Source organism: Cetorhinus maximus, chromosome 5, assembly GCF_964194155.1.
Source record: "Cetorhinus maximus chromosome 5, sCetMax3.hap1.1, whole genome shotgun sequence".
In the NCBI taxonomy this organism is placed as follows: domain Eukaryota; kingdom Metazoa; phylum Chordata; class Chondrichthyes; order Lamniformes; family Cetorhinidae; genus Cetorhinus; species Cetorhinus maximus.
Genome location: NC_135883.1, coordinates 56,867,799 through 56,884,392, shown reverse-complemented (window position 1 = coordinate 56,884,392; position 16,594 = coordinate 56,867,799). Strand labels below are relative to the sequence as shown.

The 16,594-nt window shown below is 42.7% G+C and overlaps 1 protein-coding gene across 1 annotated transcript in view; it reads right to left on the bottom strand.

Annotated features, from left to right (window-relative positions):
- Window positions 1–1,999: 1,999 nt before the first annotated feature.
- The window catches only part of LOC144680658 (uncharacterized), a 163,320-nt gene continuing 148,725 nt past the window's right edge, over window positions 2,000–16,594 (bottom strand). The window contains exon 3 of the mRNA XM_078541889.1: window positions 2,000–2,996. Within this exon, the coding sequence (XP_078398015.1) occupies window positions 2,641–2,996 (356 nt within the window). The 3' untranslated portion in view covers window positions 2,000–2,640. The remainder of the gene's footprint in view (window positions 2,997–16,594) is intronic.

The following is a 16,594-nucleotide window of genomic DNA, read 5'->3' as shown; positions in this document are numbered from 1 at the left end:
AAGAAGACAATGATCTAATTAACAGGTTCATGTGTCTAGATGGCTCCTCATTCATTGTCTCATGGTGTATTTATATTGTAGAACCCCTTAGCCTGAGAACCCAGTTGCTGTGGCAACTACTCTATTCAGATTGCAGGGTGGTTTCTAGAATTACAAAATGACTGTGCATGCAAATTTTGATTTATGAGCAATTGTTTTAAAGTCTCTGTTTGAAATGTTGGTTCTGGCTGCTGGTGCAGGGGATCCACATAGGAATTTCACTGGCCTGCATGGAACTGAGACATCTGAAAAGATAGGTGCCTCCATTTTCAACACTTACATTGCTGGCAGGATGCCCCCAGAAGCAATTGCCAAACCAGCTGTTATAGTGAGGCTCTTGGGTTATAATTTAAAACATCCCTACTTCAACTGACACTGATTTCACAAACCGGGTGCTCAATTTGGTTCAAAAAAGTCATGCAAAATTGCTATGTCTTTTTGTTTTTTTAAAATTCTATATTGACCCAACATAATTAGTTAGATCTCTGGAGAATATTGACATTTAAATGTGCTGCAGTAATGAGGATGTTCTTCAATTTAATGATTAACTTGTCTGCTGACTGGCTGTAGCTTTGGACCACTACAGTTAGTCAATACTGTTGTTGAAAGGTCCCAAGACTGGTGAGTTCGCCTAAATCATTAAATGTGACAGAATAGGAGAACGGGGATTACTGACCCGCAGCTGATAGTTAAGGATATTCAATCCTTTAAACTGCAAAGAAAAGCTGCCAACAATTGTGTGTAAGCTGCAAATGCCATGGTCAGAAGAAGGTCAAATGGGGTTTGGTGGTGTAGTGGTTTTTCTACTGGCAATCCAGAAACATGGGCCTGAATTTTTCCCGTGTCGGGTGGGCCCGGCAGGGGCAGTCACAGAGCCGACCGCCGCCCACAATTGGCTCTGCACCGTCATTTTACTCAGGTGGGCCAATTAAGGCACACCCAGCGTAATACTAGAGCAGTCAGCGCTACCTGTGCGGGCGGGGGGAGGAGTGAGGGTCAGAGCCAGCGCTCTTTCGCGCATGTGCGTGAAAGAGTACTTCAATCTCTCTGAGGCATGGAACTGCCTCAGGGAGATTGAAGCGCTTTTGAAAATAATAAATAAAATCAATAAAAAATTAATGAAACATGTCCCCTCATGTGACTCATGAGATGGGACATGTTTTTATCTTTCAGGAAAACTTTTTATTTAATTCATAAAAACTTTAGGAAACATCCTTCCCCTCGTGGATGAGGTTTCCTAAAAAACGTAAAGGCTGCTTGGCCTTTTTGTCTGCCCGCCAGCCATAAGGTTGGATGGGCAGCGTTAACTTGACATTAATTAATTTGTTTACGGCCTTAATAGGCCTATCAATTATCGACGGGCGCACAGCTGACTCCGGCGCACGCCCGCCGAATGAAACATCGCGAGACAGTGCGATGACGTCGGGATGCACGACTGATGTCATTTTATGCGCTAGCGTGTCGGGCCCGCCCCTGCACACCAACTGAAAAATCCTGGCCATGGGCTACTAATCCACACCATGGGAGTTCAGATCCCACATTGACACGTTAGAATTAGAATTTGTTTTTAAAAAATCTGAAAACAAAAGTTGCAATCACCACCTAATTTTTGTAAAATCCCAAAGTTTCATGAATGTCCTTTAAGGGCAGAAATCTGCGGTTTTTACCAAGTTTTACTTGTGTAACCCCAATACCATACCTTTGTGATTGACTCTTAATTGCCTTTTGAAGTGGCCTAGCAAGTTACCCAGTTGAAGAAACTTGCTACAAAGATAACAGCGGTTCAAGAAGGAGGCCCATCAACTTTTTACCAAAACTAAGGACAGGCAATAAATGCCAGTTTTGCCAGCGATGTCCACACGCTATGAATAAAAAAATTGGGGGCATATTTGTACAGTAAATGAAACAATACTAAGAAATGTAGTAAACAGTGAGTGTTAAATTAATTCTGTTTAATGGTATCAGGTGAATTGAAGTTTCACTTGAGCATATATAAGGAAATACTGAAACTGTGGTGTGTTTTTTTATATATTCTTTCATGGGATCTGGGCGTCACTGGCAAGTGCATATGTTGTCCATTCTTAAATGTCCTTTCTGAAGGTAATGGTAAGCCACCTTCTTGAACTGCTGAAGTCCATCTGGTGCAGATATACCCACATTGCTGCTGGGAAGGGAGTTCCAGGATTTTGACCCTGTGACAGTGAAGGAGCAGGAATATAATTCCAAGTCCGGATGGTGTGTGGCATGGAAGGTAACTTGTAGGTGGTGGTGTTCCTATGTGGTTGCTGCCCTTGTCCTCCAAGGCAGTAGAGATCACGGATTTTGAAGGTGCTGCCGGAGGAGCCTTGGTGATTTGCTGTAGTGCATCTTGCATGTAGTACATTGGTGGTGGAGGGACTGGATGTTTGAGTTGGTGGATGGGGTGCCAATCAAGCGGGCTGCTTTGTCCTGGACGGTGTCAAGCTTCTTGAGGGTTGTTGGAGCTACACTTATCCAGGCAAATGGACAGTATTCCATCCCATTCCTGACTTGTGCCTTGTAGATGATGGACCAGCTTTTGGGAGACAGGAGGTGAGTTACTCTCCGCAGAATTCCCAGCCTCTAATCTGCCCTTGTGGCCACAGTATTTATATGGCTGGTCAAATTCAGTTTCCAGTCGATGGTAATGTTGATAGTGAGGTATTCAGCGATGGTAATGGCATTAAATGTCAAGGGGAGATGGTTGGATGCTTTCTTTTTGGAGATGGTCATCGCCTGGAAATTGTGTGGCGTTAATGTTATTTGCCACTTATCAGCCCAAGCCTGAGTGTTGTCCAGGTCTTGCTGCATGTCAGCATGGACTGCTTCAGTATCTAAGGAGTTGCAAATGGTACTGATCATTGAGTTAGAAGGTGCGTGCTTGTAATGTTTTACTCCGTGAATAAGTACTTCAGTATTTTCATTCATCAACTGGATTTCTGGAAGAGAACAGTGAGGAGGATAGTAACATATTTCGAGTGAATACAGACTGGTGAAATTCGAAGACAATGGCAGATGCTGTGAAATTATACATTTTTATAGGAAAAGTGAGACAAGGCATTATAAATTAAATGGTACAATATCAAGGGGGATGCAGGAACAGAGGGCACGGGGATGTAGATATACAAATCTCTGATGGTGACGAGACAAGTTGAGAAGGTGATTAAAAAGTACACGCGGTTCTTGGCTTTACAAAAAGGCATTGAGTACAAAAGCAAAGAGGTTATGCAAAACCGTTACAAATCACTGACTGGGCTTCAGTTGGAGTTTTGGGCTGATTCTGGGCACCACACTTTAGAAGGAGATGAAAGCTTTAGAAAGAATGCAGAAGAGATTTACCAGAATGGTACCAGGGAATGAGGGATTTCAGTTTGGAGAACTAGAGAAACTGGGATTGTTCTCCTTTAAGCAGAGAAGGTTAAGGGGAGATTTAATGGAGATATTCTAAATCATGAAGGATTTTAATAATGTAAAGAGAAACAGTTTTCAATGACAGAAGGGTCAGTAATCAGAGATAACATTTAAAGGTAATTGGCAAAAGAATCAGAGACAAGAAGAGAATTTTTTAAAAAGCACATCGAGGTATTGGGATCTGGAATGCACTGCCTATAAAGGAGCTGGAAGCAGATACAGTGGTAACTTTCAAAATATTTGAAGGGGAAAAAATTGCAAGGATATGAGAAAGAGTGGGGGTATGGGGCTAATTGAATAGCTCTTTCAAAGAGTCAGGACATGCATAATGGGTCGAGGGCCTCCTTCTATGCTGCATCATTCTATGATTTCCTGATTCTATGAAATAATTTAAATTATAATTTAACTTAGTCGAGATGTGTTACTGTTAACACTGAGCCTGCATAATAGTTGATACTCGTATATCTCCCTTGACATTTCTCACAGTGAGATTAAGCTATGTGGTGTAATGTTATATGACAGATAATGTATCAAAATTGCTGACTTTTTTCAGCTATGTTCCTCACCTTTGATTTGTATATTTCCTTATCTCTTCAATTCTGATTGACACTTCTTTAATTCTACTTTGAGCCTTTCAACAAAGTATGATGGTTGAAGTGTGGCAAGAATTGCGCCATGTTACAAGAAGGGCATGAAGAGGAGCTTGGCGTATCTGAATAAAATACTGGGGGATTAGAAGAAAGGGAAGAGGAAAGTTTGAGGGCCATATCAGCAACAATAAAATGGAAATTTGTGATAGAGATCTCATCTGCCACCTGACCCAATTCAGAATCTGGTTTGAATCAAAATGAACCTCAAAACACATCATTGTAATAATTAACTTGGCAATTGTTTAAAAAACTATATACATGCAACTAACCACTGCTGTAACCGTGGATACTCAAATTTATTTATCTGTAACATGCGTAAAAAGTTTAAAGAATAATTCCAAGAGGACAACCATTTGAATATGTTATGAGACATGATGTATAACAATAACACTTTCAAACAATAATCATAAACATGAATTGTAAAATACATGAATGTTACTTTGATGTGTTTTGAATAATTACAACTTATTACCCCAAATCACGAAAACTGTTTTGCAGAAAAGTTGCAGCTCGTGACGTGGCTTTTAAGGGAATATTTCATTACATTTTTGTTAAGTTTGTTAATTTACTAAAATGATAATTTAACCAAGAGGGAATGTCTGATTTCTCATCTGCATAAATGATTTAGCTCTCTTAGTTAATTATGGCAGTGCCACTTACTCATTAGGTATTCTCTTCATAACATGTTATGTTCTGTGAATGCTTGCAGCTCATTAAATCCTGTCACATCCTGTTCCACAACACAGTTGAACAATTATGCAAAATATTCCATGTGGAGCTACATTGATTATGCTCAGTGTATGTCACAGCTTGACTGAAAGGAGGTTTTCTTCACACTCATTCATCTAGAGGCCATGTTTCATATCAGTAAAATGGTGCTTCCAGGGACAATGTAAAATTACTGGGAATATTGCATTAAAGTTACAGTTAGTCATTCCATTATCTGAATATACTGTGATCCTTTCAAAGTTAATGTCAGCCTTGCCAGCAAGGTCATTTAAATTTAGTCTGTATTACTCCAGCCTACGTAACTAACCATTTATTATCAGTGCAAAAGATAAACATGAAGGACTGCATGCCGATTCGGTTTAGAAGTGATAGATAGTTGGAATGAGAACAACTTAATTGGGCAGTCCTGTTGATATGGCAATACTGAGAATAAGACTAAAAAACATTTTTAATGGATGTTAAGTGGGTTTACTTTAGGTCTGAAGACATAATCTGAGGTGCACACTTCACGTGTATGAGGGAAAAAGGATATGCATTAAATGGAAGAAACTGGGATAATCATATATTAAAACAACAAAGCATTTGAAAATCTGCCCCTCCTAATCAAAGTACCTCCAGCTGGAAATACAATGATATTGCTTAAAAGTAGTTAGATCATTGTGGGTTAAATTGAAATTGAAACCAAAAGGTTTGCTATATAGCTGGAAAGTGTTCATAGGGATTGAATTCTGTTGTATTTTAATTTAGCTATTGAAGCAGTTTGAAATCAAGCTGAGATTGATGGAATAAAGTCTTTTTTCTGATGTCCGTAAGGACTCAAAATTGAATGAGCTTGGGAGGTGGCTCCAAGTCAACAACAAAATACTTCTTACAGTTCTAAACCAATATTCACTGAATTACCAGTCTCAATTAAAGACTACAAGGGGTGGTGTAGGGAAAAATAAATATCACACCGGTGCGCCAGAATGTTCTTCATCAATTCGGGTAAAGATAAATTGTAGGAGCAATGCACTGTGGACCATACCTTTCAGTTAAGCCACACACATTCCCTGGTCTGGATTTTCCGCTCTCACTCTGATGGATTTGAGGATGGTGGGGATGGGGGGGTGGGGGGGGTATGCGGAGGAGGCGGGGGGCATGCAAAATTCAACAGGTGACCTTCCTGCCATCTACCCACCCTCCACCCTGTCTAAAATTTTATAGAGGGTGTGGGAGACAGCAAATTGCGGCCCTTAAGTGTTCAATTAATGACCACTTAAGAACCTCATCCCACCGTTGCCAGTATTTTACCCACAGTGGTGTAGAGCCCGCGCTATGCAGGAAGCCTGACAGCTTTAGCTGCATGGGCTGGTGTCAGGCAAAGGGGTGGACCTCCATTGGGGGCCCTTCAGCCTATCGAAAGCACCCCCCATCGAGGTCATCCTTTCCCTTTAATCCTCCCCCTGGCCTTCCACCTGTCTCACCTACATCGCATGACCCCCAACCCCAGCACGCCTGTCAGTTTGGCCCCTTAGCACTGGGGACTGCTTGTAGTCCCAGAAGTAGCTACCGGTGGCGCAGGTGCGACTACAGAGCTGCCTGCTAATCCAACTAGCCGGTATCTCTGTAAGGCGGGACCTCCTCCCGAGATAGGGGCAGACGTCTCGTCTTAAAGCAATTAACGCTGCTCCCAGCTATAGGGCATCCATCAGGATCATGGGTGGGCACCTCCCCGCCTCCCACCCGACTCTGACATTTTAGCTGGGGGGTGGGGAAGGGACTGGGGGCAGCCATGATGACCTGTAAAGTTCAGCCCCATGTTTGAATTGCTTCCTTTCACCCTCCCCTAACTTCCTCCAATATTCCCCTCAACCCTAGCCCTGAACTTGCACCTTTCTCTCCTGTCTACCCTCATGCCATCTCTGAGTACACCTTTTTTATGAGACAAACCTTCTCCAGCCAACTTCCCTTCTGGTCTCATGTTCACTGATATTCTTAAATGGTTTCTCTCTTCCAGTACTGTCCACCTAACTTTCAAATATGCTGTCACCAGCCCTCTTTTCAAAGAGCAACCCTTAACCTCTCTGTCCTTGCAAACTATCGGCATGGACTGGATAGGCCAAATGGCCTTCTCCTGTGTCATAACGCTTCTATGACATGTCCAACCTCCCTTTCCTCTTCAAAGTCCTTGAATGTTTTTCACCTCCCAAATCCAAGACCATTTATCCTGAACAGAAATTTACTCTAACTAACTATTGAGAAGACTGAAGCCATCATCTTTCATTCCCACCACATATTCCATTCTTTAGCTACCCACTCCACCCCTCTGGTGGCAATGGTCTGTTTTCATCCTCTGTGTCATACTTGACCCCCAAAATGAGCTTCCAATCACATATCCACATCAACACTAAGACCACCTATTTCCACCTCCATAATATCATTCCACTCTGCCTCTGCCTCAGCTCATCTGCTGCTGAAACCCTCATCCATGCCTTTGTTACCTCGAGACATTACTATACCAGCTCACTCCTGTCCATCCTCCCACATTCTGCCCTCCGTAAACTTGAGCTCATCCAAAACTGTGCTGCCCATGTCCTAACTGACACAAAATTATGCTCATGAATCCTGTGCTTGCTGACCTACATTAGCACCTTGTTAAACAACACTCATTCTTGATTTCAAATCCCTCCATGGCCTCACCCTTCCCTATCTCTGTAATCTCCTCTTGCCCCACAACCCTCCAATATCTGCACTCCTCTTATTCAGATCTCTTGTGCACCCCTGATTTTAAATGCTCCAATGTTGGTGGCCATGCCTTCGGCTGCCAAGTGCCTAAGAACTGGAATTCCCTCTCCATCTCTCGTTAGGACTTGGATAGCCAAACAGTGAAGGATAGAACACTGGAGCCAAGTCTTTATATACTTACAATCTATTATTTACAGAGGCACACATTACATATTGTGCATGTTCAACTCATTAACACAGCTTCAGCCTGCTCCTCTAGTTTTTATATATATATATATATATATAAATATGAGCACAGGTAAGGCCTCAATAAATGCCCATTTAAATTACCTAAATACAATTAAACATCCAATTAACAAACAGTTAACATCTTTAATTTTCTGTCCTCTTTTAAGAGCTCATTAAAACCTATCTTTTGACCAAGTTTTTGGTCATCTAATGTAATGTCTTTTTATGTAGCTTGGTGTCAAACTTTGTTTTAAAATGCTCCTGTGAAGTGCCTCAGGATGTTTTATTACATTAAATACACTTGATAAATACAAGTTGTTGTTGCTCGATGCCAACAGTGGAAGGAAAGAGCATTTGAACCTCTCGCACCGGTTTCTTCCACCCATAGAAGATGGAAATAAGATTTGCATGGAATAAAAAGGATTAATTTTCTTAAATAAGAAGGAAATTTCTTTCAATATTTATGTCACTTTATTTGAGTTACTTTATTTTACTTAGTTATGGAGAGTCCAAGTTATTTTATTTGAAGAGTACATACTGCTGAAGAAGCCTGCAACAATGGTAATTTTTCACAACTTGCCAGTAGAGGGCCACAATCCATTGTCTTGTGATTCATGCTGTCCACAACTCAACTATCCCCTTTTTGACAAAAGCAAAATACTGCGGATGCTGGAAATTTGAAACAAAAACAAAAATTGCTGGAAATATTCAGCAGGTCTGACAACACCTGTGGAGAGTGAAGCAGAGTTAATGTTTCGAATCCTCATCAGAACTAAATAAAAATAGAAATGAAGTGAAATATAAGCTGTTAAAATAATAATAGAAATAGGTGGGAAAAGAAAAATGTATTTAAAAAATATATAAATATTTAGAAAAAAGGGGGATCAAAAAGACAGCACCTCATCTTCCAGCTAGGCACTTTACAGCCTTCCGGACTTATCATTGAGTTCAACAACTTCAGATCATGAACTCTCTCCTCCATCCCCACCCCCTTTCCGATCCCCCTTTATCCTAAATATTTATATATTTTTTAATACATTTTTCTTTTTCCACCTATTTCTATTATTATTTTTAAATGTATTTCCATCCATTGTTTTATCTCCATCTTTTAGCCTATTTCGATCCCTTCCCCCTACCCCACCCCCACTAGGGCCATCTGTCATTTGCTCGTCCTGCTTACTACCCTTAATGTCACCATTAGCACATCCTTTAGCTAATATCACAACCGTCAACACCCCTTTGTCCTTTTGCCTATGACATCTTTGGCAATCTCTTCTTTGCCTCCACCTATCACTGGCCCCCTATCCAGCTCCACCTAATCCCCTTTTTGAAGTCACTGGCAATGGGATTCTACATGAAAAAATCTACTCAAAAACTTCCTCTACCTAGCAGTTTGAAAACATCCATATGCATGTGTCGTCATTATTCTGAGATTAGAACGTGTGAGATCACATCACCTGCAAATTTCCACTGAATTTATTGAATGGAGGGGAGTTGGTAAGCCTCTAATTTCCTTCGGACCATTTTTTATGCCAGCTCTGTACAAAGCTCATTCATTTATAAAATAAAAATAAAAAGCAATAGAAATCAGGCAAATCTGATTTTATTATTGCAGCAGCCTCTTAATTAAAGCAGCGTATCCTCTTACTGACCTGGCATTGTGTCCCAAATTGATTTAATTATATCTGGTCAAGCTTTACATGATTAACTAAAATTCAACAATCCATCTCCAGCATCATCTGAGTTGCAAATGTGAAAACACATTGGGCAGAATTATCCTAGATTTGCACTAAGTGCAGAAATGGGTGTGAAAAACAACATTTTACCTGCTGGCCGCAATGACGGATTTTCATGCTGTGTCCTCTACTTCCTTGCGCGTCCTGCCTCATTAATGATGCATTCATGGGAAACGCATTGGATTGCTGGCGGGCAGGCTCGGATTTACCTGCCACGCGTGACCTCGGTGCTTCCTTACATTAATGATCTAGATGAAGGAACTGAGGGCATCCTGGCTAAGTTTGCAGATGATACAAAGATAGGTGGAGGGACAGGTAGTATTGAGGAGGTGGGGAGGCTGCAGAAGGACTTGGACAAGTTAGGAGAACGGGCAAAGAAGTGGCAGATGGAATACAACATAGTCAAGTGTGAGGTCATGCACTTTGGTAGGAAGAATAGAGGCATATACTATTTTCTAAATGGGGAGAGAATTCAGAAATCTGGAGTGCAAAGTGCAAAGAGGACTCTGGGAGTCCTAGTCCAGGATTCTCTTAAGGTTAACTTGCAGGTTGACGTGGTAGTTAGGAAGGCAAATGCAATGTTGGCATTTATTTCGAGAGGACTAGAATATAAAAGCAGGGACGTGCTGCTGAGGCTTTATAAGGCTCTGGTCAGACCACATTTAGAATATTGTGAGCAATTTTGGGCCCCGTATCTCAGGAAGGATGTGCTAGCCCTGGAGAGGGTCCAGAGGAGGTTCACGAGAATGATCCCAGGAATGAAAGGCTTAACATATGAGGAACGTTTGAGGACTCTGGGTCTATACTCGATGGAGTTTAGAAGGATGAGGGGGGATCTGATTGAAACTTACAGAATACTGAAAGGCCTGGATAGAGTGGACGTGGGGAAGATATTTCCATTAGTAGGAGAGACTAGGACCTGAGGGCACAGCCTCAGAGTAAAGGGAAGACCTTTTAGAACAGAGATGAGGAGAAACTTCTTTAGCCAGAGAGTGGTGAATCTGTGGAATTCATTGCCACAGAAGGCTGTGGAGGCCAGGCCATTGAGTGTATTTAAGACCGAGATAGATAGGTTCTTGATTGGTAAGGGGATCAAAGGTTACGGGGAGAAGGCGGGAGAATGGGGTTGAGAAACTTATCAGCCATGATTGAATGGTGGAGCAGACTCGATGGGCCGAATGGCCTAATTTCTGCTCCTATGTCTTATGGTCTTATGGTCTTATCACACTTGTCCAGCTCTGTTCTGGGCCAGCATGTTTTCTCGCCAGTGTAACGGTAAATCGGGCATCGGGGCACAATTCCAGTCAGGCCTTACATTACATTCCATTAGCGGGATGCAAATAGGGTTCACGCTAACCTCCAGCAGGATTCGCGGGCGGATACCATTGGATGATCCCATGGTGATTTCATGCCGGCATGAAACCAATTTCAGCCCCTCCCCGCCCCCATGACACCCACCGCCAATAGGAGTGGAAAATTCCGACCATTGTACAATACGTTTTGCATGGTGTGCCTCACTTTCCATTCACTTAACCAAACTGTTTTCAACAGCATTGCTAATTTATTCACAGTAAAGGGAATGAGAATGTAAGGTTTATTAACAGAAATGCTGTTTCTAGCAGCAGTACACCAACTGCCTTAAATTATACATTGGCTTTTTTTTTAACCATGGGATGTGGGCATCGCTGGCTGGGCCAGCATTTATTTCCAATTCCTAATTGCCCTTAAGAAGGTGCTGATGAGCTGCCTTCTTGAACTGCTGCAGTCCATGTGGTGTAGGTATGCACACAGTGCTGTTAGGGAGGGAGTCCCAGGATTTTGACCCAGCGACAATGAAAGAACAGCGATATATTTCCAAGTCAAGATGGTGAATGACTTGGCTGGGAATTTCCAGGTGGTGGTGTTTCCATGTGTCTGCTGCCCTTGTCCTTCTAGCTGATACAGGTTATGGGTTTGGAAGGCGCTGTCTAAGGAGCCTTGGTGAGTTCTTGCAATGCATCTTGTAGATGGTACACACTGCTGCCACCGTGCATCAGTGGTGGAGGGAGTGAATGTTTATGGATCGGGTGCCAGTCAAAGGCGCTGCTCAGTCCCGGATGGTGTAAAACTTCTTGAGTGTTGTTGGAGCTGCACTCATCCAGGCAAGTGGAGAATATTCCATCACACTCCTGACTTATGCCCTGTAGATGGTAGGCGTGCTCTGGGGAGTTAGGAGGTGAGTTACTCGCCACAGGATACCTAGCCTCTGACCTGGTCTTGTAGCCACAGTATTTATATTGCTAGTCCAGATCAGTTTTTGGTCAATGGTAACCCCCAGGATGTTGATAGTGGGGGATAGCGATGGTAATGCCATTGAATGTCAAGGGGCGATGGTTAGATTCTCTCTTGTTAGAGATGGTCATTGCCTGGCACTTGTGTGGTACAAATATTACTTGCCACTTGTCAGCACAAGCCTGGATATTGTCCAGGTCTTGCTCCGTTTGGACATGGACTGCTTCAGTGTCTGAGGAGTCACGAATGGTGCTGAACATTGTGCAATCATCAGTGAACATTCCCACTTCTGACCTTATGTTGGAAGCAAGGACATTGATGAAGCAGCTGAAAATGGTTGGGCCTAGCACACTATCCTGAGGAACTCCTGCAGTCATGTCCTGGAACTGAGATGATTGACCTCCAACCACCACAACCATCTTCCTTTGTGCTAGGTATGATTCCAACCAGTGGAGAGTTTTCCCCGATTTCCAGTCACTCTAGTTTTGGTAGAGCTTCTTGAAGTCACACTTGGTCAAATGCTGCATTGATGTCAAGGGCAGTCACTCTCACCTCGCCTCGGGAGTCAGCTCTTTTGTCCATGTTTGAACCAAGGCTGTGATGAGGTTCAGAGCTAAGTGAACCTGGCGGAACCCAAACTGAACATCAGTGAGCAGGTTATTGCTAAGCAAGTGCCACTTGATAGCACTGTTGTTGACCCCTTCCATTACTTTACTGATGATTGAGAGTAGACTGATGGGGTGGTAATTGGCCGGATTGGATTTGTCCTGCTTTTTGTGTACAGGATATGTCTTGGCAATTTTCCACAAAGCCAGGTAGATGCCAGTGTTGTAGCTGTACTGGAACAGCTTGGCTAGGGGCGGGCAAGTTCTGGAGCACAAGTCTTCAGTGCTATTGCTGGAATATTGTCAGGGCCCATAGCCATTGCAGTATCCAGTGCCTTCAACCAATTCTTGATATCATGTGGAATGAATTGAATTGGCTGAAGACTGGCATCTGTGATGCTAGGGACCTCCGGAGGAGGCCGAGGTGGATCATCCACTTCTGACTAAAGATTGTCACAAATGCTTCAGCCTTATCTTTTGCACTGATGTGATGGGCTCCCCCATCATTGAGGATGGGGATATTTGTGGAACCTCCTCCTCTAGTGAGTTGTTTAATTGTCCACCACCATTCACGCCTGGATGTGGCAGGACTGCAGAGCTTAGATCTGATCCATTGGTTGTAGGATCGCTTAGCTCTGCCTATCTTGCTGCTTGCGCTGTTTGACACGCAAGTAGTCCTGTGTTATAGCTTCACCAGGCTGACACCTTGTTTTTAGGTATGCCTGCTGCTGCTCCTGGCATGCCCTCCTGCACTCTTCATTGCACCAGGGTTGATCTCCTGGCTTGATTTAACAGCAGAGTGGTGGATATGCCAGGCCAAAAGTTTACAGTTTGTTGTCAAGTACAACTCTGCTGCTGCTAATGGCTCACAGCGTCCCATGGTTGCCCAGTCTTGAGATGCTAGATCTGTTCGAAATCTATCTCATTTAGCATGGTGAAGTGCCGTACAATACGATGGAGGGTGTCCTCAATGTGAAGATGGGACTTTGCTCCACGAGGACTGTGCAGTGGTCACTCCTACTGATATTGTCATGGACAGGTGCATCTGTGGCAGGCAGGTTGGTGAGGATGAGGTCAAGCATGTTTTTTCCTCTTGTTGGTTCCCTCACATAAGAACATAAGAATATAAGAACATAAGAACTAGGAGCAGGAGTAGGCAATTCAGCTCCTCGAGCTTGCCCCGCCATTCAGTATGATCATGGCTGATCTCATTTCGACCTCAACTCCAATTTCCCACCCTCTCCCCATAATCTTTCAACCTATTACTAATTACAAATCTGTCTATCTTCTCCTTAAGTTTATTCAGCGTCCCGGCATCCACTGCACTCTGAGGTAGTGAATTCCACAGATTCACAACCCTTTGAGAAAAGTAATTCCTCCTCATCTCTGATTTAAATCTACCACCCCTTAGCCTAAAACTATGGCCTCTCATTCTAGAATGCCCCACAAGGGGAAACATCCGCTCCACGTCTACTTTGTCTATCCCCTTTAGCATCTTATATACCTCAATTAGATCTCCTCTCATCCTTCTAAACTCTAGCGAGTATAGGCCTAAACTGCTCAATTGCTCCTCATAAGACAAGCTCCACATCTCTGGAATCAATCTAGTGAACCTCCTCTGAACCACCTCCAATGCAATTACATCCTTCCTCAAGTAAGGGGACCAAAACTGTGCACAGTACTCCAGGTGCGGTCTCACCAATGTCTCGTACAGTTGCAACAATACTTCCCTATTTTTATACTCTATTCCTTTAGCAATAAATGCCAAAATTCCATTTACCTTCCTTATTACCTGCTGTACCTACACACTAGCTTTCAGCGATTCATGCATGAGGACACCCAGATCCCTCTGCACTGAAGCGTTCTGAAGTTTCTCTCCATTTAAATAATAAGTCGCCATTTTATTCTTCCGACCAAAATGGATAACCTCACACTTATCCACATTAAACTCCATCTGCCAAATTTTGGCCCATTCACGTAACCTGTCCATATCCATTTGTAAATTTCTTCATTTCTTCATCACCTGCAGCAGAACCAGTCTGGCAGCTATGTCCTTTAGGACTCGGCCAGCTTGGTCATTAGTGGTGCTACCGAGCCACTCTTGGTAATGGACAATAATGTCCCCCACCCAGAGTACATTCTGCACCCTTGCTGCCCTCAGTGCTTCCTCCAATTGGTGTTCAACATGAAGAAGCACTGATTCATAAACTGAGGGAGGGCGGTATTTGGTAATCAACAGGAGGTTCCCTTGCCCATGTTTGACCTGATCGCATGAGACTTCATGGGGTCCAGAGTTGATGTTGACGGCTCCCAAGACAATTCCATGAATATGACTGTGTCAGGCTGTGGCTCGACTAGTCTGTGAGACAGCTCTCCCAATTTTGGGAAAAGCCCCCAGATGAGCCAAGGAAAACTCTACAAGGTCGACAGGGCTATGTTTGCTGTTGTCATTTCCAGTGCCTAGGTTGATGTCAGGTGGCCCATCTGGTTTTATTCCTCATCTAATTTTCTGGAGCGGTTTGATACAACTGAGTGGCTTGCTGCCACTTTTGGCATTTAAGAGTCAACCACATTGCTGTAGGTCTGGAGTCACATGTAGGCTAGGCCAGACCAGGTAAGGACGGCCAATTTTATGACAATCAACAATGGTTTCATGGTCATCATTAGACTTTTATTGAATTCAAATTCCACCATCTGCCATGGTGGGATTTGAACCCAGATCTCAGAGCATTCGAAAACAAAAAATGCTGGAAAAACTCAGCAGGTCTGACAACATTTGTGGAGAGAGAAACAGAGATAATGTTTTGAGTCCATATGACTCTTGAAAATTTCCAGCATCCACAGTATTTTGCCTTTATTCCCCGGGTCTCTGGATTCCCCGGATTACTAGTCCAGTGAGAATACCACTACACCACTCCCTTCCCCTATCTTTTCTGGTTGACAGGAGAGTGAATGGTTCCTCTCGTTTGGTTTTGCAGGGTATTGAAGAAGACTCAACTATCAGAAACCGACACATGAAATGTAACTTAAAAATGTAACATAAAATGTAAAATGGGCTATTTGTACAGCACTAGGTATCTAAAGCAGGGCCCACTTGAAGTAGTTCTGTTAAAAGGACACGACAGTACTGTGTACTCCTGCTGTCTCCACCATTACCTAGTTATTTACAAACATAATTGTGTGCTCGACGTCAAGCACCACAGTCAAGCATCTATACGTCATACCAGTATACCTGATGAATGCTGGGTGAAGCCAGAATGCCAAGGGTGTGAGACTTTCTGAAGCACTGTCTAATTTCAATAATACATTTTATTCACCTCTGCAGACCTGACAATACTTTGTTCATTGAGGAAACTACAAAACCTGCATTTTCAGATTACAATGTAACCCATGACAATGAATGGGTCTATCGGAAAACACAGGTCTATATGCTGGAAAGAAAATTTCAATAGGTTTGTCCGTGAATGTTGTGTCCTTGTTAAATAGGTTGAGGACAGGCTCTGGGGCCTTAGTACATATCCCCTATGCATTTGGGGACAGACACAAACAATGCTGCACGTTACCAAGGAGTGTCCCCTCCACAGAGTTAGTGGTGGACTAATCACCTTAAATACAACAAATGAGGAAGCTATTTCTTGGCTCCAGTGATTTGCTATTTTACTGCAGTGAGCATCACAACCAACAAAGATCTTTTTCCCACTCGGACACTCACAGGTGTGCACTTTCTAGCTATGCTCACTATGTAACAATGAGAACCCCAGTATATTTTCCCCTCCTCAACCATTAATATTACAATGCTCTTACTGCTTAATCAGCTCAAATCAGTGCAGGCTGGGAACCAAACTAAGGATTCCCTGATCTGTACAGGTCAACTACTCATTGAACAATCACCAGTTTTATATTTCATAAACCAAGAAAATTAAGTTTAAGTGGTCTAACAATGTTTTTTGATCCTAGAAATTAATTTGTGGGTTTATGGTACAAACATATTGCCTCCTGAATCAACATGAGTAATTATTCTTATTATGTAGTATATAAGCACACTTAAAATAAAATGAAAACATTGCTAAAGCCATTAAACAGTCAAACAGCCTTGTGAAAAACTGTATGACAGATCCGTTTCCTGTTTGCATAAAATAGATTGCATTATTGTGAACATGCATTGAGACACACCTTTGTATTA